We start from the raw sequence: 20367 nt of genomic DNA on the forward strand, positions 1-20367 counted from the left end.
TGGGAAAATACTAGCCTACTTTTCCTCATCCGCATCCTCGTCTTCTTCATCCTCCGCGCCGGAAGCAGCCTCAGCGTCAAATTCTAATTCGAATGTGTTATTACTATTCCTTGAGAAAATTAAAGACCTACCTTCGTCGCCTCCGTCATCATCCTCGGGGGATTCGGGCGCATCAGCTTCCTCATCGTCATCATCTTCAGGTGCGTCAGGGTTAAGACCGGCATTCTGCCATGCCTCGACCTATAACCAGCCATCAGCTTTGACCCATCTCCCATCTGTAGACTGACCTTGGAATAATCAACCTCCCTTCTCTTTCTTGTACCCGTGACAATCAGGTTGTCAGAATCATGATTCTCATCTTCCTCCTCAACAGGCTCTTCGGGCTCAGCAGCAGGCTCCACGGTGCTTTTCCCCTTGCCCTTGTCTTCAGTTTTAGTTCTACCAGGAGTAAGTATTTCATTGCTGGAACAAAGATGGTTCTACTTTTTCCCAACCTCGCCAGCAGGCTCGTCAGCCTTTCTCTTTTCTCCCACTTCGACATCCTTGTTGGCAGTCTCTACAATCGCTGCAGCAGGAGCAGCAGCATCAGCCTTTTCCACGGCCGGGGCTTCAACAGCAGCGACTTTTTCAGCAGACATTTTTTTGGACGTTGATTGTTGTTTGTTGAAATGCAATTAATCTATGCGCGACGCGTTTTAAGAGTAAATATTTGGTCCCGTTGGTTAGAAATGAAAATAATTACTGTTTAATAATATTAATTGATACCGCCACAAGCTTAATAATTTAATTCCGATAAGGGCCGATGTGGCGCGTTCTGTAACACGTCAGGAGCGATAAAATAGGCTGGATCTAATTTCGAAATTGTCAACTTTTTTTTTTACTTTTACTTTTTTTCTTGTCCTTTCCTCTTTCCTTTTCATCAAGTTTACAGGAATAAAGTCTGCAACGATGGCTTCTAAACAATCCACAAGTCAGCCTACTGACGACGCCACTGTAAAGCAATCTTCCGCCCCTAGTTCGGGTTCACCCCCTACTAAGGATTCCAACAGTAATGCTCAAAAGGAAACTATCACCCACGTCGGGCACAACAAGTTTGGATTTGACTCTACTGTTGACGTAGAAACTCTGAAAAGCTTGTATCTTGTGAGTATCTCGAGTTGGTTTTATGAGTGGATTTGGTGGGGTCTATGCGGAGCGATGATCCTTCACTAGATAGGTGGCGGTCAACAGTGTTTTTACTGTATACCCTACTTTGGCTGTGTAGCCAGCTCGTCAATTGACTCAGCCATTGAGTAACTCTTTGTGCGCTTTTTCGGGTGAACTGTGTCTCTAGGCATCGCTCATGGTATTTCGGTTGAGCCTTGTCTACTACGCGTCAACCTGATTTGTTTTGCCTTCACATTTGAGCTATAGTTACTGTTGAAGAGATTCTGTATTATTGTTACATGCTAACCTTCCGAGTGCCTGACAGTTGACTATGTGCATAGACCCCGGCCTATATCAGAGAGGGCAAAGATGTCACCGTTTCTATTGATGCTCCTGAAAAGGATTTTTCGACCGTGACCACCTATAACCACAACACCAATACTATACAGTATAGCACTGTTAACAAATTCCCTCCTATCAAGCTTCTTCCTAACCACAAGAGAAAGAGAATTTTGAGTGAGTCTTGTTTGTTATTGACGAAGGACATTTGCTCATTTTGTTAGTCACCGGTGGTGCTGGTTTCGTTGGCTCTCATCTGGTTGACCGCCTTATGCTTCTCGGTCATGAGGTCACCGTTATCGATAACCTTTTCACAGGTTCTAGGTCTACTGTCTCTCATTGGGTCGGCCACCCTAACTTTGAATTGGTTCGACATGATGTTGTTGAACCTTTCCTCATTGAGGTTGACCAAATCTATCACCTGGCCTGTCCCGCTTCCCCTCCTCATTACCAGCAAAATGCTGTGAAGACCCTCAAGACATCATTCGAAGGTACCCTCAACATGCTTGGTCTCGCTAAGCGAACTGGTGCCCGATTCCTCATCACTTCTACCTCTGAGGTCTATGGTGACCCCGAGGAGCACCCTCAGCGAGAAGAGTATTGGGGACATGTCAATTGCATTGGTCCTCGTGCCTGCTATGATGAGGGTAAACGTGTTGCCGAAACTCTCACCTATGGCTACCATCGACGTGATGGTGTCGACGTTCGTGTCGCCCGTATCTTCAATACCTTTGGTCCTCGAATGAACCCTTTTGATGGCCGTGTTGTCTCCAATTTCATTCTTCAGGCTCTCAAAGGTGAAGACATGACAGTCTATGGCGATGGTTCTCAAACTCGATCCTTCCAATATGTCCATGACTTGATTGACGGACTTATCCTCTTGATGAATGGTGAAGAGACCCGGCCCGTCAACATTGGTAATGGTGATGAATTTACCATTATGGAATTTGCCGAAGCTGTCAGAGTAAGCCTTGCTGTTTGAAGCCAAGGGTTTTACTAACCTTGTGTAGGACATTGTCGAAAAAGTACAAAAGGAGGAGGGAAACCCTCTTGCCAAGAGAGTCAACATCATTCACAAAGAAATCCCAATTGATGACCCTCAGCGACGAAGACCCGACACTACTCGCGCTAAAGAGACTCTGGGCTGGCAGCCTAGATGGAACGTTAAGCAGGGTATTGAAGGTAAGTACATCTACTGCTGGGTTGTAAGGATAGCATTAACAGTATTGTAGAGATGGTTAGGTACTACAACGCTCGTATCAAGGAGGGTGCTATCTAAACGCATTTGGTTGCTAAACATTTATCTTGTCTTCTTGTTCATTATAACCTCTTATTAAATACAATATATTATACGCGATGTGCTTGTGGACATTCCAAGGGCTAGCTTCTTGTCATGCATGGTATGCTATTGGGCATTATGCGTAGGATGTTCATGTATATAGGATGTGTTGTTATTGGTTTTGTAATGGGAACGAATCGTTTCTTTATCTCTGTACTATATATGTTGCGCGATATGAATGGTAAGCGATGAAAGCTTGTATATCTTTAAAGAAGTTCCACACTTGATATAATTTCGTCAGTCGATTTAATCTTGATCCAGAATTATAGACAGCAAGGCAGATGTCCATTGTCCCTCAATTACAAACCACTTGTGGACTCGCCCTTCAAGACGTAAGAAATAAGCAATGAATGGTAAATCTATGCCAGTGTTTTGAATTGGCTAGAAAGTAATTTGGATTGACAAAGTTATTAAGCCTGAGTCAAAAAACAAGAAATGTTATGTGCATATCTTAAACTAGAAGAAAAAACAGCATCTTTGTATATGCTTATGTTCTCACATTTTATGACAAAAAGACCAAAACCAAGACTATATCCAGTTATCGAAACTTATTATTGCTGTTCTAATTTTCAAAAAGAAAAAACGCAGAGGGAATCTTCTGTTAAATGATCCTCTGAACAAAACCCACTTTACAAAAAGAATACCCATGTAAACCTTTATCGTCTATCGAGCAGTTCCCTGCCCATTTTCAAACCATCCTCTGATATCTTTCAGTAACCTGATGATGCCCGTCGGACTACCTTGCTTCACATCGTTTATACTAACTCCATCGATCGGTACCCCAGCGTCCACCAACATATCCATCATTGCAAAAAGACCATCCAAGCTTGGTTGACCGTTAGGATCTGGTCTGAATGCCATGGGTGGCACAGGTGGGTTGGGTTCAATGTTGGATAGAGATTTGACGAGCAGGAAGATGACTTCGCCAGATATGAACGATTGAGGGAAGGCAGTAGCACGAGGGTAAATGATAGGTAAGTAAGTGTTGACCCATTCAAGCAACGCCTGACCTTCAGAAGCAACGGCAGGGTCTTGGAGAGGGAAAGAACGATGACTTGGAGCTGAATGGTTGCTAGGAACTCGACTGGCACCACTTGTGCGACTAACGACTGGCACTATCCCGCCATTAGCCATCAGGCTACCACGGCTAGATGCGGGTCGAGTGGTGGCCTGGCTAAAATGACTTGAAGGGCGTCTCAAATCTCTACTTGGTCGGCCTGGTGAAGGCCCGCTCAAACCGACGATCTGGCTACGTCGCTTGTCGTTTGAAGACGTATCAAGACTCATCTACACAGGTCTGTCAGCTCTGGAATTATGTTTTAGAACACGAAACATACGAGAATATTGGCGTCATGGGGTGTTAACTGGTTGGGGTTCTGCCTTCTGGAAGCCCTTTGGGTAGCATCCCTAGTCGCAGGACTAGGCGGCCGAGGTCCCAACGCTTGAGCTTCTGCCAATGGAATTGTTGGAATATTACAGGACGATGTCACAGGTTTAGTGTAGTCTCTTGCAATTGTTGCTTTTAGCAGTGCCTTCATCCACCCTCTTACTGTAGTCTGTTCAGTAGAAGAAAAGAAATGTGACATTTCACCACCGGAACCGACAAGGCGGAAACCGTATGAACCAGGACTGGAATTTTCATCAGCCATGATACGGTGATTGTGCAAGTCGATTCTGTCTTTAAGATTATCGGCAGTTTCAGATTTCAGAATGTACAACGTTGGACCTTTAAGAACAACATATCGATTCTTCCACCCACCATACCGTTCTCCCTTTTTCTTCAAATATCCAGTAAAGTCAGGATTTCCAATCTGTTTTAATGCAGCTCCAGCTGCCACAGCCGCGCTCGTGGCCGCTACACCGGGGCCAGCTCCAGAAGAGACTCGGTTGTTTTGAGGAGAAGCGGGTTGCATCTGATGTACCTTGTTGGACCCAAAACCAAGCCGAGAGCTCGAACGCACGCCATCAGCAGCTGGAGAAACTGGGTTGGCTGGTGCAGGTTTACGCGTCCTACCAAAGAAACTCAATCGATCTTTGCCATCCACGCTGGCTTTACCGCGCTTATGACCCATGGACCCGCTGGATCCACGCTTGGTCACTGTTGAGCTAGGAGTGACAGGGCTCACAGGCGTACTTGTAGCTGTGTTAGAGCTAGCGCGGGTAGAACTGGAGCGAGCGGTGTTGTTGGTAGGTTGAGATGAGCGCTTCGCAAGAGGTTGAGAGGGTGGCTGGGAGAATAATTGTGATGATTGAGCTTGAGCTTGAGCTTGATTTTCCTTGATTGCCTCCATAGGCGGTGGTGCGCCGACGTGGCCGCTCGATTTACGTCCATGTGCCCATGCTCCGTAGAGTTCTTCAGAGTTTGCAGAGGTAGGGGGAGTAGATAAGGGAGGAGTCGAAGGGAAAGGTCCACCCAATGTGGAAGGAGGGGCCGACATACCCCTTGTTGATATGCTGGAATTGTATCCAGATGGAAGACCAGAGGGAGAAATCTGTTGAGAAGAAGAGGATACCATGGAAGAAGGCCGACGAAGTTCTGAGATGGCTGCTGCAATACGCATACGTTTCCCAAAAGCGGGAATGTCAAGTTCTTTAAGGAGATTAGCGTCAAGCTCAAGAAGAATGTCGCCTGAGATTTCATGTTCTGCAGAATATTAGTCCACAATGACTTTAGCAACAATCAACATACCCTTGAATTTGTCGCGAATGCTTTCCTCAAAGCCTTTGGCCCGTAACCATGAGATGACGTCGTCCACATTCCAAGTCGAAGGAGGCTTTGCCGAATTATCGCTTGACCTATTGGATGTCAAGCTGGGCGCTGTAGGCTGGGCTGGTTGTGAATTTGACTGTGGGAGAGGAGGAGTATTTGGAAAAAAGGCAGGACCAAGAGAGCCGGGTGCATCATTCTGAGGAGGGAACGGCTCTTGGGGTGTGGCTACAGAATGCGATCCTGAAGCATCAGCAGAGAGATGGATAGCAGCGTCCGTTGCGTTTGAGGGAGCAGTAGCAGGAGCAGCCAGAGATGCGACAGGATCCGACTCTTTGATGACTCGATTAGAAGCTTTAGGCGCTTGGTTGACAACGACGAAGCCATTAGCCACCGGAGAGCCTGTAATTTTTCCTCTCGTCGGAAGTGACAGGTTCTCCCTCTTGAAATCCTCATCATCGTCTTCAGACTCGTCAGAATAAACAAATCCGCCTTGGTCTTTTTCTCTCTGTTCGTTTGCTAGCCTCGCTTGTTCAACGAGTTTTGCCCTTGCATCCTGACCAATACCAAGCTCTTGTTCATCATCGCTCTCAGGCCTTGCAGCAATTGATTCAATGGCATCTTGGATATCACCAATGGTACGGTTGATGCCGTTGCTGTCGCTAGACTTTGTTACGGCTGTATCCGCAGAATCAATACCAACAGCATATTGGGTAGATTCACCAGGCGCAACCAGAGAGAGCCCATCTACGCTGGCTTCTTTTATAAAGTCTTTGGTCTCGTCCATACTGGACGGTGTCAGAGAGGCTGTAGCGTTTGCAGTTCCGACTGTGCCTGTTTTGTCTCCCACCGACTTGTTGTGACCAGTCTTGGGCTCAGGCGGACTGGGAGGCAATTCTGATATGTATGTCGCTGGGAATAGTCCCTCTTCGCCTCTGACATTGCGACCCTACGCCAACGTTAGCTCTTGGGGTTGGCTCTCTCTTGGTGGCTCACTCTCCACCAACCGTCACCGAAAGCCTCGTCTTTCTCAATGACTTGGATTTTGTCTCCAGCCTCAAAATTGAGCTCGTCGCCATGTTCAGCGATAAAAGTATGGATGGCATGAACGACGAGCGCCATAGTGAATATAGAAAGATGGAAAGGTGAAATCAAAATAATGAGTTGTGACAAGACGAATTGTTATTACACTTTATTTCTAACGATTCGTATTTAACATTAATCCGCTTAAAAAATCCAGGCACCACTGTCAGTTATGATTAGAATTCCTGTCAAAACATTTTATTTACGTTTTGCATCATTTCTTCTTTCTAATCATCTCAAAAACTCCAAATGTCCATTATAAAAGGTGTCATCCTCGTCGGCGGTCCCACCAAGGGTACCAGGATGAGGCCACTCACGCTCGACTGTATGCTCGACATCCATGACAGCCAACTTGAACGCTGACACGTGTGAAGGCCCAAAGCCGTTGTTGCCTCTTGCTGGAAAGCCGATGATATGGCATCCGCTGCAGGCGCTATCGAAAGTTACGGGACTGACTGACGTCGTGATTATTGGGTTTTACGAAGACTCCCAGATGGCGCCATTTGTGAAAGAGGCCAAGCGCGAATTCCCCGATATTGGCATCGAATATTTGAGAGAGTACAAGGCATTGGGCACAGCTGGTGGTCTTTACCACTGTGAGTATCGTAACGATGACTATCGCTCACACGCTCAGTCAGAGACTCTATCCTTCGCAGTCCCGTTCCCGATCACATTTTTATCTGCAACATTGATATTTGTTGCGCCTTTCCATTCGCAGAGATGCTCGACATGCACAAAGTTCACAGAGGCGTCGGTACTATCATGGGTGTTGACGTCAAGAAGGAGACAGCCACGCAGTATGGCTGTATCGTCGTGGATCCCGAGACGAATCAGATGGTCCATTATGTCGAAAAGCCCGAAGGATGGATATCTAATACTGTCAATGGTGGTGTTTACCTGTTTGACAAGAGCATTTTTGATGAGATCAAGGTCGCCATGGACGAAAAAACTGCTCGTGCCGCGTCAGGATGTTTGCTTGTGCTGTGTCGTTACACTAACAGATGTATAGTCGAGACCCCTTGGTCAAACCAGATGAGATTCTGCGGTTAGAGCAAGACGTCATTGTCCCCCTTGCGGCCTCTCGAAAAATTCATGTCTATCAGACGCGTGCTTTCTGGAGGCAAATCAAAACCGCTGCGTAGGCCGGATCTCTGTCAAGAGAGGATTAGTGCTGAGACGTGTGGTAATAGATCTGCAGTAACAGCTACAGCTCTCTACCTCTCCCGATATCGCTCAATTTGTCCTTCTCTTCTTGCTCTTTCTAGCTCCAATATCATTCCGCCCACATTCATCGACCCAACAGCCATTATTCATCCAACAGCCAAAATCGGCCCCAACGTTGCGATTGGCCCTGGCGTTACAGTGGGTGAGGGCGTAAGAATCAAGGATGCCATTGTATTCGAAGGATCCACTCTAGAGAAGAACGCCTGTGTTTTGAACAGTATTGTGGGCAGTGAATGTCACATCTCAGCTTGGGCGAGGGTTGATGGTGAACCTGAACCTGAACGAGAAATTAAAGGAAAGATAAGCGTGGCTATTCTGGGTGGGTCTTTGATTCAATTGTGCTGAGGATACTTACCGTTGCATAGCGTCCGAGGTAACTTTGGCTCCTGAGACTTTAGTCAGGAGCTGTATTGTACTCCCCAACGTACGTCTCAGTATATGACTTGTAGTGTATTACTAATGCTTCCACAGAAATCACTCACCAAGGATGCTTACAACCAAGTACTCTTGTAGTAGCCACTCCATATAAATTTTTCAGCTGTTCAAATTATTCATATTGGCTAGAATCTCGCCACAATCAACTACAGTCAACATCTTGAAATCACATATCCCTGCACGAGGAGTCATACATAGAATGCCTCTACATTTATGCATATAGGGTATAGTACATATTGCTGGTCGTTGATATTTATAGATGATCACTCTAATCCTTGAGGGTCGTATACGTAGGAATCATGACTAAGAAACACTCTTTTACACTCTACAAAAGCTACATTTCCAACAAACGATCAATTGCCACACCCAAATCATCTCCACAACCTTCCAATACATCCCCAACGAGATCTTCATCCAAATTAGGAAACATCTGATGTAGCGTCTGGACGTTGGCTCGACGCGTTTGATCAAAAGTCTCTTGGGAATGTTCGATAGTATTTTGTAATTGCATATCGCTGAATTCAGGGAGAATGTCAGAGCTTGGCGTCCCGCTAATGATCTTAGTGTCAGCATATAACGTATTATACTTGACAGGAAAACTTGCGCTCTGGAAGGTCCAAAATCATCTGCAATAAGATGTGTCGCTCTGGATGGACTTTCAGGCGTCGCAGCTCTGAATCTTCTCACACCAAATACATCTCTAGGCGTTGCCGTCCCTCCCTGTTGCACTCCTGCCTGTGCAATCACTAGTCCTCGGTGCGCCTCACTCTCGCTCCCATATCCGCCCCCACCATCTGGGCCATGTCCCTCCCCTGGGCCCATGTTTTCAATAATTTTGCCTATCGCACTCAATGGCCGGCTCACAGCCTCCTGTGCCAAGTTCCCAGTTCGAGCAAACCATCTTCGGGTGCCTTCCAAGCTTGCTTGTGCGCCTGTCATACTGAGGGGTCGGGCAGCCTCTTCCCCAGGAGAAGCAGCTGCAAATGGCGATATACCCGCATCTCTTAATCGCCTTTCATCCTTTCCACCTGAAGGTGTATAAGGGGGCTGCTGTTGATCCGTGAAACGCCGCTTCTCGTTAGTAGGACTGGGTGGAAGCTCTTGTATAGCGTTCTCCACAAACGTTTCAAACTCTTCTTGCGTTATGTTGGATAGAGATGAGGCGTCCATCGTCTCTATAAATTGTATTGAGCCAGCCAGCGAAGAAAGATAATAAGCAGCTTCGCCTTCAAGACGTGAGGCAGATCGGAAACGTTGGATGTATTCGAGGTTAGATATAAGGTTCTCTGGGTTGGCACGGAGAACAACAAAGATGAGGATGGGTATGAAGGCGTCGGCACCCCCCGAGGCCCCATATGTATTACGTATTAACCCTGCTCATGACAACCATGTCAACACTTTACACTTTGAAGTGGAGAGATTCTCACCATAGATTACTTTGCAGCAATTCAAAAGACAAATCATCTTATCCCTTGGTGCTTTGTAATGATTAATCTTTGATAACTCTAAGTTGTCTGATGAGTATACCAAACTATATACTTTAACACTTCTTACCTTGTTCAGCAAAGCCCAAAAATCCCTGCGCCGCTTCACTCTCAGGGACATCCAGATGCTTCTCTCTTATCCACCCAAACAGCCTTACTCTTTGCGAAAGCACGGCATCTCTTTCGAGATCATCTGTAGTGATGGGTTGAGATGGTACTAACTGGGGTGTGAATGTGCTGAGTGCAGTTCAGTTCATATAGTTTGGTGCAGAGCGAAATACGTACTAGTTGTAGAGACGGTTCATGACAAGCTTTTCCATTGCTTCGAGAGCATTGTCAAACTCTGCTGGGCTCTGAGACTTCCATGGTTCCACCTGGGTCATCTTATCCGCTATAAACTGACAAAATGAAATTAGCCCAAAAGTTCTTCGTTCAGCACCTACATCTAGAAAATCATTAATAAGTTTGATTTGTTCATTTACGGTGAATGGCTTCTTGACGAAATTCAACAAAAAGCTGTAGCATTAGTAAGCTTGTCAACTGATACTATTCAATTCATCCCACAGACGTACCTCTTGAGATACTTGGCCACAGGTTCAGCGCTCTTTTGTTTTAAGTCTTTGAGAAACTCTGAGAAATTAAATACCGCCTCTTTATTTCTAACCTCTTGTTCTCCAAGTTGTTCCTGTTGCCCTTCTTGTTCTTGTGTTTGAGATCTTACATCCGATACAATGCCATTCTCTCTACGCTCATGACCTTGAGAACTGTTACTAGGTGTCATAGCCGTGGATTGTACCGTCACCTTTGCTTCTTCCTTCTCCTCAGCCTGTTCAGGTTGTTCTTGAATTGCGAGCATTGGAGCAGACGCAGGTGTAGCGTATGGATCGAATTCTGCCAAATCTATTGCTCTATCGTGTATCTGGCCTTGCCTGCCTGCAGAGGGCGTAACACTTGAAGCAGGTGTGGCGGTTGGAAGACCTTTGGCTGGGGGTGCATGAGCTGGAGCATCGGGTGCTGTGAGCGTCACTGTGGATGGACGGGATGGGGCTGGGGTTGTGAGAGGTAGGTTCTTGGATGGTGAGGACATGATGAATGTAAAAAGAAAATATATTAAATAGAAATGAAATGTAAAAAGAAAAATATGTTGAAAAAGAAAAATAATATAAAATAAAGACAAAAAAGTCATGCAACAGTGACGCAAAAATATGAATTATAGAATTACCCAACAAACTTGGGATAACATGCATCATCTACCACTCAGCAACCTCAAACACCTGTTAATGGAGCAGTCTTCGCATCCGTGATCGTTCTCAACACATAATCGTCTCCGTTCTGCGTAATATATCGTACCCATGGCAAAGCCTTGTACCCCGACTTTTCCACAATTTTCAGATATCGAACTTGAATACCAGAGACTGTAAAGTATGGTATTTCAAATTTGACAGATATAGGCGCTCGTTTATCAAGTTCTTCTGCTGTAGTGATGGTCAGCTTAAACGTGAAGAGAAAGACACACCATTTCGAACACTGGGCAGGCCAAAATGTGCTCTCATGAGATAGTCTCTTCCGCCTCCTAGTTGTTTGATTTTCCATACAAACGCTGATTTTTCGGGTGCATACACTACAGATCCCACCGACGCCTACTCATTGTCAATATCATTCACATCTAGTGGACTGACTCTAAATTTGGGACTGTCCGCATCGTCTGGCACTGGGACGTAAATTTCGACATTGTTTGCTGTACTTTTCCGCTTGAACTGCCCCTTGACTTTAATCATATACTCAACTCTTGAGCCTCGATGATTCTCTACGCTAGCCTCTACATATACCAGTGGCTTCACTGGTGTCGATAGCCGATAGCTCATCAATTCAAACTCTCCGTCAGGCGGGATGAAAGAGATGGTTCGGTCATTCTCGAATCGCGAAAGTCGAACACATTGGTGAAACTTGACATCTTCCATTTCAATCGATTTTCCGCGGGCAGCCCGGCCAGTAGTCTCAAACATCACTTTGTCGTTAAGTCCAAGCCTGAGCTCAGGCATACCAGAAAGGTAACATTTCATCTTGACAGCACCGAGGATTTCTGAGCGAATAACGTTGCCCGAAGCGTTGACGAGTAGGTTGACGCTCTCCACCACGTCCAAAAATACTTCATTCTTTCTATACCTGATGCCTTCTGATCGCCAGGATACAGCGTTGGTGACTGCCATTGGCGGACGAACTTGAACTTCGAGTTTATGGGATTCCTGAGTGATATACCTGGCGGTGGTCAGTGTTGCCGAAGAGGCAAAACTCACTCTTGGAGGATCTTGCTCTCGGTTGTTTGAGGATATCCAAAGTCCATCATCTCGTCTAATAACTCATAGATGATGACAAAGTTATCTCTAATTGATTCTTCTTCCAGTTCTTTAAAGTATTCCGTCAAGACCTTTTCTTGCGCGTTAGCCATCGCAGGCATCTATGTGATCAACATACGGAACACAGTCGATGGAGAAAGAATACAACTTCAGCAGCATTCGAATTTCGTTTCGACAAGGCCAGTACTTGGTTACATCAGCTCGATTCGAGTGTCGCTGCACGACCGCTCACAATACAAGTTGTTATGCCTTATATGCATATAATTAACACCTCCGTCACTGAAACATGGGTTCACCGGTACATTCTCTTCTTCCATCTCTAGAATGAGTGGCAGAAATCGTTCGATATAGGCAGGTGGAACGTCGTCCCGGTAAGAACGCTGGATGAGAGACTGCAAGGTGTCAGTGGTGAGTGGGCCAGAGGGGAATACAGACCTTGCCCTTGACATCGAGGATGGCGACTGAGATGGTCAGCCGCGTACATATATAATCCTATAGACATACCTAGACTGGCCATAACGGTCGTTGATTTTGAATGTAAAGATGGAAAATGGTTGGCACTTTAGTAGAATGACAAAACATGAATATAATAAGAATTTATTTGGTCCCCCAATAACACCAAGAACAATTTGCATGAAATGCACGCGAGCTACAAAACGATCCAAATCTAGATCTCTCTACCACTCCTTACCAATCTTAAATCCTGACAAATGTTAGAACGATCATGCTGTAGATGGCACATACCCCATTCAAAGTCTAGCCATACATGATTGTCATCGTCCACAACCCTACTCCTCACGATATAGCTTCCGCTCCTAGCAAGCATACCGCTAGGAGATTCTTCCGATGCAAATATCTTGGTATAGGGCTCAGGCTGAGGACCGTAAGAGCCGAGCATGACTTCCGTTTTGTCAACAGTGATGCCTGCTCGCTTGACGACCTGAATGTACTGGAGGCCAGAGACAATTTCATTTTCGATTCTACCTAATCAGCACAGCATTTACTCAGCGGACCCACGTAAAGGTAATCCCGACCGAGTACTCAATGCCCTCCTTGATGGTGACTGGATATGAGCCTTGCCCCTCGCTTGTATGACCTACTGAACTCTTTTTTGAGCTTTGCCAGTTCCTCTTTGGACTGTTCAAGATTGATTGCGATGGGATGGTTGAGTGTGGGCGATGAGAGAAAGAGCATTTTCAGTACCGCCTACACGATATCAGGCCAGCCACCTCAATGCCACCAACCTTCTTCTCGCCGCCGGAAGAGGCCCCTGCACCGATACCGAGAGATTGTTTCCATCGCTGCAACGACTCATCATTCTGTGGCACATCAACACAATGCACTCGCCGCCATTATCACCACTCGCCTGGTCCAGTGCTGCCAATTCTGCTACTGTCTTTTGCTGCCCAAGCTGCAAAGGCTGTCAGCGGACATCGCCGTCTGCCGAGACTCACCCTGTAGCCCTCTGTAAGTCTCGGGGCGAGCTCATCATCTACGTTCTGCGAGGGATATCAGTAGCGGTCCGCGACGAGTTCCAGCTCACCTGCTGCGGGTTCGCCATGCTAGGTGGTATATTCGTGGACAAAAGAATGAAAGAGAAAATGCATTCAATGACAAAAGTTGACAAGACTGTGACGCGTCGCGTAAGAGCAAGCAGCACCGTGCACACGCATGCCTATTCACGCGCCTATTAAACGGCACTGCCACAAATGCCTTAACGCCGTTGCTCTTCTACGTGTTCTTTGTCCATCCGACCACAACAATTATTATTTCCTTCTTCCATTTTTAATCCACTTTTACAACATTAAATCTTTTAAATATGTCTGGCGAGATTAGAAGAAAGTTGGTTATCGTTGGTGAGTGAATGACGAGGTGTGCTCGTGGCTTGACGCTCATATGGGGCAGGTGACGGTGCATGTGGTAAAACATGTCTGTGAGTGGACCCGTCTACCGTCTGTCCGTTACTCACGCCGCTGCAGTCTCATTGTATTCAGCAAGGGCATGTTCCCTGAGGTATGTCGGGATGATGCTGCAGCGAACAGAGCTCATCTTGGACAGGTCTATGTCCCTACCGTGTTTGAGAACTATGTCGCAGACGTCGAAGTAGATGGCAAGAAGGTGGAATTGGCGCTATGGGATACTGCTGGACAGGTGAGTCTGGAGCAGTAGAATGAAAGGATGGGAGCAACCACGAGTGGCAAGAATGACGCACTGACCACCCTATAGGAGGACTATGAGTATGTCTGTCCATCCAGCATAACGCGTCTAACCATTCCCATAGCCGTCTTCGACCTCTTTCTTATCCCGACTCGCACGTCATTCTCATCTGTTTCGCCATTGACTCTCCCGATTCGTTGGACAATGTTCAAGAAAAAGCAAGTCGACATGGGTTGAGGGGCTCTAGCTTACGTCCTTGCAGTGGATTTCTGAAGTCCTTCACTTTTGTCAAGGGCTTCCCATCGTCCTGGTCGCATGCAAAAAGGATCTCCGCGAGGATCCCAAGACGATTCAAGACCTTGCAAGGATGACTCAGCGACCCGTCTCGCGTGCTGAGGGAATGGCCGTCGCTCAAAAGATTGGTGCTCAGGGCTATGTTGAGTGTAGTGCCAAAACTGGCGAAGGCGTCCGAGAGGTTTTCCAGACGGCGACCCGATATGCTCTCATGGTGAGTGTTGCATGTATAGTGGCATGACTGACTGGCATGTGGGTGCAGAGCAAAAAGTCCAAGTCTGGCAGAGGAAAGAAGGGTTGCGTCGTGCTCTAGGCTTAGAATCGTTGTACTTTATCTTGTCTGTGGCGTCTTTATACCTATTTCTCGTTTCTATGATTTGTGATTTGATGAATGGATATGAGTCGTCATGTCACGTTGCGGTGGCAAATAAATTGTTCAATTTACATTTCTCTTTTTTTTTTTTTCTTTCTCTTTCTCTTTTCATTCTCTTTTCATTCCTTTTCAAAATAAAATAATGCCACTTTTTCCTGCAGCGCCCATTCGACAACCTCGCGGCCCATCTGAAGCTGCCTTTTCGTCATCCAACGGCCCACCAGCTCCGGAAGGCGATTCGTTGAAGAGGGCAAATACTGTGGCATCTGCATCAAGACACCAGCCATCTGCTTCTATATCAGCAAACTCTGCTGCTTCCTCGGCCTTTCATGGCCATAATCGTCAGAGAACAGCAGGAGGCGTGAGCCGGCTCAGGAGTGGCTCGCTTTCCAATGTGCTTCCTGATCCGGGACTTGTCAGGCGGAGCAGTGTCAGGCAAGTGAGAAAAGACGTTGTTATCGAGGGTGAGAGTGAAGGCGAGAGTAGCTCCAACAAGGGACTTTACAGGCAAAGTAGTCTCCCTACGAGGCGAGGTGAGTAGGATCGTAGATTGGTGGCCTAGCTGACCATTTCCAGGTCTCAATCCTGTACAAGCAGCAGCAGCAGCAGCGGCGGCAACAGCAGCAGACCTTTCTACAACTCCTCCTCGTCCGCCTCGACGCATAGCTATCAATACTACCCCTCTCCCGACTCCCACGTCTCCTATTTCGGCTCATTCTGTATCCCATTCGCTGTCGTCACTCTCCGTGCTGAATCCTCCTGGGTATCATCCGCTGGACGAACCTGTTGCAGCTATGAATGCAGTTCCTATGGGGTCCGTACGGGTCTCGAGGACGCAGAGTCTCCGCGCACAGGCCAAGCATAGCCAAGCTGGGTCACTTGGCAGAAGCATCAGTTTGAAAGCCACTGGAGAACATGCTTACCGCCCATCTATCTCTGAACTCCCGGTAACTCCTAGCGTCGTTGCTCCACCGACCAAGATTTTCTCGTCCTCCACCCCACCTCCAGTATCATCCACTGCCGCTTTACCGCCTTTTCAACTACCTCTTACAGGAACAGCTCAAGGCGGTGCAGATGTAAAGCGCCACCAGTCGCTCACGCAAGGTTATGGCTCCTCTAAGCGCGTTCGTGAAAGACTAGAAAAGAGCCCTTCCATCTTAACATTAGATAACCGCGGTACTCAGAAGCGACTTGATTCTCGCCTCAACGAAGACGAACCTCCTACGTCGCCCATCGGCCGGTCGGTATGGTCCAACAATCCAATGCGTACAGATGATGGTTGGGCACATGCTCCGGGTTTACGAAATACATCGCAACAGCTGCAAGATGCATTTGAAGCCATGAATCTGGGGAGGAAGATGATGGGAGTAGACGTACCTTTAGGCGCCGGCTTTGGCCTCGATTCTCACGAGAGGACAAGTTTGGAAACCAACATTATGAGACAGCCTCAAGTTACCGCCACAGTGGGAAGCAGATTGGGCGGTGAAGAGTCAAGCTGGGTTAATAAACTTGTTGGAGGCGATTCGACTCCAATGGCGGGAAATGCCGTTCCACGCTCGTCTAGTGCAGTTGGTTGGAATGAGCATGGGCGTCAAGACCAAACTCGTCTTCAAGGACTTCCTTATAATCAATGGGGGTTCAACGGATTTGCTGGGATGAAGGGGATGCCCATGAATGGCATCAATGGGATGAATTTAGGAGGTATGGGCATGCCAATGATGGGCATGGGCAATATGGGCATGATGAACTTTCCGATGGGGATGGGAATGCCTAATTTCCAGCCAGGCATGGGGACTAATTTTACGGGATATCCCCAACAACCAGGTCAACACTATCCTTCTCCACCTAATACAGCAGATACATCAGGCGCTGGACATGGGCCCACCCATGGAATTGGAGTTCATGATAGAGAAGTCATCGAACTCGCGAGGAGTAAAGGATTAAACCCTGCGACCTTTGATTGTCAACCAAAGAATGCCAAGTTCTTTGTCATTAAATCTTACACTGCACGTCTTTTCCCTATCTGTTGAACTTGTACTAATCAAACAATAGGAGGAAGACGTGCAAAAGTCACTCAAGCACGAAATCTGGTCTTCTACTGTTTTAGGCAACAAACGTCTTGATGCCGCATACAGGGACAATGCAGGCAAGGGCCCAATTTATTTATTCTTCAGTGTTAATGGATCGAGACATTTCTGTGGCGTGGCCGAAATGATCACACCGTGAATTGATCATCTACTTTGTAGTGCGAGGCTGACGAAAACACAGGGTGGATGAAACCAAGACGTCCAAAGTTTGGGCGCAAGACAAGTGGAAGGGCGTTTTTGAAGTCAAATGGATTTTTGCTCGTGATGTGCCATCGTCGTATGTCCTCCTCCTGCATTTGTCCATTAACTTATTCTTCCAGTGCACTTCGTCATATTCGCCTGACAAACACCCCCGAGTGTAAACCTATCACGAATTCTCGTGATACGCAGGAGCTACCTTATGAAGCTGGTTGTGAAGTTTTGGAAATATTTTTAGACCATCAAACGAAAAGCAAGACGAGTCTTTTACAGGATTTTGCCTATTATGAAGTGAGCATTAATGATGATATGAGAATCACTATTAAATTAAAGACCATAGCAATTGTCGGCCAACCGCACTCATATGAATACCAACGACGATGGCAGTGATAACGCGCAACTCACTAAGCAGGCCAGTCCACTTCAAAGACAATCAACATACTCAACACCGCATTTTAACACACAGCCCACCATGACTCAATCTTTCCCAATGGGTATGAGCTTTTCGGAATCTTCAATACCACCGGTACCACCCATTTCAGATCGTCTACGATGAACTGAATTTTGCATGTTCCTTAATTGAGTATGGGAGAAGAATTGTTTCAATTGAATCTTTGATGTTGAGAGAAACACACCGCACGTGTACAGTAAAAAGTTGGTATATCCTCGGGCTGAAATGGAAAGCGACGGACGATGATACAAGGATAATGATTATTGGTGGGACCAGCTATGGGATTTCAGAGGGGTTATAGGAAAAGAGCTTCGAGTTACGTGTAATTGAAAAAGAGAAAAGAGATTGGATCTAGTTTCATGAAAGTATTTATGTCTAATTAGAGTCGTAAATGATAATTAGTAAATCTAGTATCTATGTATTAGTGTGATGTATATACTTTCTTGGTTAGAACATTAAACATCGTTCATTTCATTTACATTTTAATGGTGCCGATAGATTATTCCTAAATAATACAAACGAAAACGTTAACCTTTTAAACGACGAGAGCCAGAGCTGACAGAATAATATATGTGAATACAACCCTACAAAGTACAATGGCTCTGAAACCGAAATTTACACCTCGATATAGATTAGGGACCAAATAGAAGGAAAAGATAATATTCTTTCTTTCCACTTTTATTGAACCCATAGTTTTTCCATTGTCTTGTTCATGGCCGCCCCCCATACCTTTTGTTTTTTCTCGTCCACCATCTTTGACCTGTCCTGAGCGATTTCCCAATCTCTCGATGTGATGGTCGATGTAACACCAGATGTATGGGCTGATGTTGGCGTAACCAAAGTGGGTAATTTCGGTATGAGAGGCAAGTCGGCGAGTGTAACACAGGTGAATGCAAAGTTGTAGTCATCTTGACCAAAACTGGAGGATTTCAGTTCTGGCGCTTGGACTGTGCTGAGACAGGTCTCGGTCTCATCGGTAAATGTCGAGCTAGCGCTGTGAATGTGGGAGGGGACATGAGAAGGAGGAAGAGGCCATGCCCAGTATTTAACTTCATGAAGCAACTGTGCCAAATCTTCCTGTTCTTCATCCTTATCCTCTATAGTCTCTATATCCTCTTGCTCAACCTCGACCTCTAATAGATTGTATTGTCGCCTGACATTCGAAACATCTACCACATATATACTAGGTTGAATGGAATCGCGATAGATATCAGAGGTAGGTGTCAAACAATCTGGGGTTAAGGATGGCATACTTTGTGGTGAATAGAGGACACTTGTCCTGTTTGATAGTTCCGAGCTATCGCTTTTTTTGCTCGTGCTGCTCAGCTCGGATTCGGTCGGGCTAAGAGATTCCATCTGAAACGGGCTAGTAAGCATATAAGAAGGTGAAGGTGTTGAGTATGATCTATTCAACCTGGAGACAACAGAAGTGTGACAAATGGTTGGGTCTGAATAATCTTTGAATGCTGGTGAATGGTGACATTCAAAGTCTGAAGACACTTGAGCGTGAGAGAGAGATGAAGACATTGATGGAACTATAATTGTAGGTGGAGAGCGTTTCGACGTTGAGAGTTTAGAGGGAAAGTCACGCGTGTGTTTAGTGGTAGGAGAATGAGTGAAGGTAGTATGAAATGTTGGACTTGGAACGATTGCTTCTTGCGGATTTTCGTCATCGTCAAAAGGGATTGAAGAAAGAGGGTGCAATGATAAGCTCCGCTGCGATGAAAACGTGGCAAATATATTCCTCTCCGATATGATTTTTTCGCCTTCAGACTGATATGCCATAGAATAGGGTCTACATAGCCTGCCTTTTTTGTTGACGGGTCGCCTGTGCATTCTTGATATAGGACACGAATTTGAGCGGAACACTTTTTGCCTTGAGCGTCGTACCGGCGTCCAGTCATTTTTTGAAGAGGCATCAATGTCCTGAGGTGTCTCTGGAATGGTTTGAAGGCGCGCAAAGGCAGAGCAAATAGGCGACTTGAAGTGACTCCTACTGAACGTTTGAGAAACTTTTGTAATGCGAACAGATCTGATGGAAGTGACCGAATTCAATCCTGTCGATGACGATAAGCCATCTCTAGGCTCTACTGCAACTTGTTGAGAAATTTCTTCCAATACTAGAGGGAAAGAAGATATGAACCTAGGTTGAGACACTCCATACTCAAGTTAGCTCATATTTTTGCTAGTATGTTTATACATACTCAACCTTGTCTCTCTGACTCGTTGTCCATCATCCACAGGTTCAATCACTGCCTTTTTAGGTTCATCGTTGACATTTTGAAGTTTCCAAAGCGACAGGTTTGTTTGTTGAAATGACTTGGGAGGCAATGTAGACGAAAAGTTGATGTCGTCATCTTGCTGAGCCACTTTGTCTTCTGTTGGTCGAGCGACCAACGGGCCATGAGGCAATTTTTCTAGGGTATGCGTTTTGGAATAATTCCTTGCTGCCATCATTGCGCGCTCTCAACGCGCGCTCTCTATGTCGACGACTTGACTGTCTCTTTCTGCCTGCTATAAGAGTTGAAAGAATTGCTCCTTCACTATCCTTGTTGCTGTCGAAAATGTTGCCACTCAGCTTACAATAGCACAGAAAAACTTTTCGAGATGGAAATCCAAAAGAGAAAATCAAATTCATTCTTTTTCTTAATTCTATCAGATTTTAGTGCATGTATGGAAAATAAAATTAAAAA

At 46.0% G+C, this 20367-nt stretch overlaps 9 protein-coding genes across 9 annotated transcripts; 3 read left to right on the top strand and 6 right to left on the bottom strand.

The window, feature by feature from the left end:
* Positions 1 to 15: 15 nt before the first annotated feature.
* Positions 16 to 638, bottom strand: L203_101495 (uncharacterized protein; the record flags this gene model as incomplete). Its single annotated transcript, XM_066210935.1, has 4 exons — positions 16 to 83; positions 132 to 240; positions 288 to 438; positions 484 to 638. The coding sequence occupies 4 exons, from the start codon at positions 636 to 638 to the stop codon at positions 16 to 18; spliced, it is 483 nt and encodes a 160-aa protein (XP_066067032.1).
* Positions 639 to 948: 310 nt separating this feature from the next.
* On the top strand, positions 949 to 2764 carry L203_101496 (uncharacterized protein; the record flags this gene model as incomplete). Its single annotated transcript, XM_066210936.1, has 5 exons — positions 949 to 1143; positions 1488 to 1662; positions 1710 to 2449; positions 2496 to 2667; positions 2718 to 2764. 5 exons carry the CDS (start codon positions 949 to 951, stop codon positions 2762 to 2764), a joined length of 1329 nt encoding a protein of 442 aa, XP_066067033.1.
* Positions 2765 to 3487: 723 nt separating this feature from the next.
* Positions 3488 to 6653, bottom strand: L203_101497 (uncharacterized protein; the record flags this gene model as incomplete). Its single annotated transcript, XM_066210937.1, has 4 exons — positions 3488 to 4111; positions 4162 to 5468; positions 5514 to 6480; positions 6528 to 6653. The coding sequence occupies 4 exons, from the start codon at positions 6651 to 6653 to the stop codon at positions 3488 to 3490; spliced, it is 3024 nt and encodes a 1007-aa protein (XP_066067034.1).
* Positions 6654 to 8607: 1954 nt separating this feature from the next.
* L203_101498 (uncharacterized protein) lies at positions 8608 to 10844 on the bottom strand (the record flags this gene model as incomplete). The annotated part of the gene is made up of 7 exons (XM_066210938.1): positions 8608 to 8824; positions 8878 to 9646; positions 9701 to 9778; positions 9828 to 9994; positions 10043 to 10155; positions 10201 to 10273; positions 10330 to 10844. 7 exons carry the CDS (start codon positions 10842 to 10844, stop codon positions 8608 to 8610), a joined length of 1932 nt encoding a protein of 643 aa, XP_066067035.1.
* Positions 10845 to 11023: 179 nt separating this feature from the next.
* L203_101499 (uncharacterized protein) lies at positions 11024 to 12631 on the bottom strand (the record flags this gene model as incomplete). The annotated part of the gene is made up of 8 exons (XM_066210939.1): positions 11024 to 11232; positions 11274 to 11397; positions 11587 to 11917; positions 12055 to 12185; positions 12233 to 12300; positions 12347 to 12506; positions 12550 to 12575; positions 12619 to 12631. 8 exons carry the CDS (start codon positions 12629 to 12631, stop codon positions 11024 to 11026), a joined length of 1062 nt encoding a protein of 353 aa, XP_066067036.1.
* Positions 12632 to 12781: 150 nt separating this feature from the next.
* L203_101500 (uncharacterized protein) lies at positions 12782 to 13675 on the bottom strand (the record flags this gene model as incomplete). Its single annotated transcript, XM_066210940.1, has 5 exons — positions 12782 to 13098; positions 13325 to 13433; positions 13481 to 13525; positions 13569 to 13613; positions 13658 to 13675. 5 exons carry the CDS (start codon positions 13673 to 13675, stop codon positions 12782 to 12784), a joined length of 534 nt encoding a protein of 177 aa, XP_066067037.1.
* A 258-nt stretch (positions 13676 to 13933) lies between these two features.
* On the top strand, positions 13934 to 14878 carry L203_101501 (GTP-binding protein rhoA; the record flags this gene model as incomplete). The annotated part of the gene is made up of 8 exons (XM_066210941.1): positions 13934 to 13970; positions 14020 to 14047; positions 14094 to 14127; positions 14173 to 14265; positions 14341 to 14351; positions 14396 to 14489; positions 14534 to 14779; positions 14828 to 14878. The coding sequence occupies 8 exons, from the start codon at positions 13934 to 13936 to the stop codon at positions 14876 to 14878; spliced, it is 594 nt and encodes a 197-aa protein (XP_066067038.1).
* A 202-nt stretch (positions 14879 to 15080) lies between these two features.
* Positions 15081 to 17779, top strand: L203_101502 (uncharacterized protein; the record flags this gene model as incomplete). The annotated part of the gene is made up of 6 exons (XM_066210942.1): positions 15081 to 15471; positions 15515 to 16944; positions 16991 to 17160; positions 17207 to 17302; positions 17346 to 17514; positions 17564 to 17779. 6 exons carry the CDS (start codon positions 15081 to 15083, stop codon positions 17777 to 17779), a joined length of 2472 nt encoding a protein of 823 aa, XP_066067039.1.
* Positions 17780 to 18352: 573 nt separating this feature from the next.
* On the bottom strand, positions 18353 to 20131 carry L203_101503 (uncharacterized protein; the record flags this gene model as incomplete). Its single annotated transcript, XM_066210943.1, has 2 exons — positions 18353 to 19830; positions 19879 to 20131. 2 exons carry the CDS (start codon positions 20129 to 20131, stop codon positions 18353 to 18355), a joined length of 1731 nt encoding a protein of 576 aa, XP_066067040.1.
* Between the last annotated feature and the right edge of the window lie 236 nt (positions 20132 to 20367).

Source organism: Cryptococcus depauperatus, chromosome 2, assembly GCF_001720195.1.
Source record: "Cryptococcus depauperatus CBS 7841 chromosome 2, complete sequence".
Taxonomy (NCBI): Eukaryota; Fungi; Basidiomycota; class Tremellomycetes; order Tremellales; family Cryptococcaceae; genus Cryptococcus; species Cryptococcus depauperatus.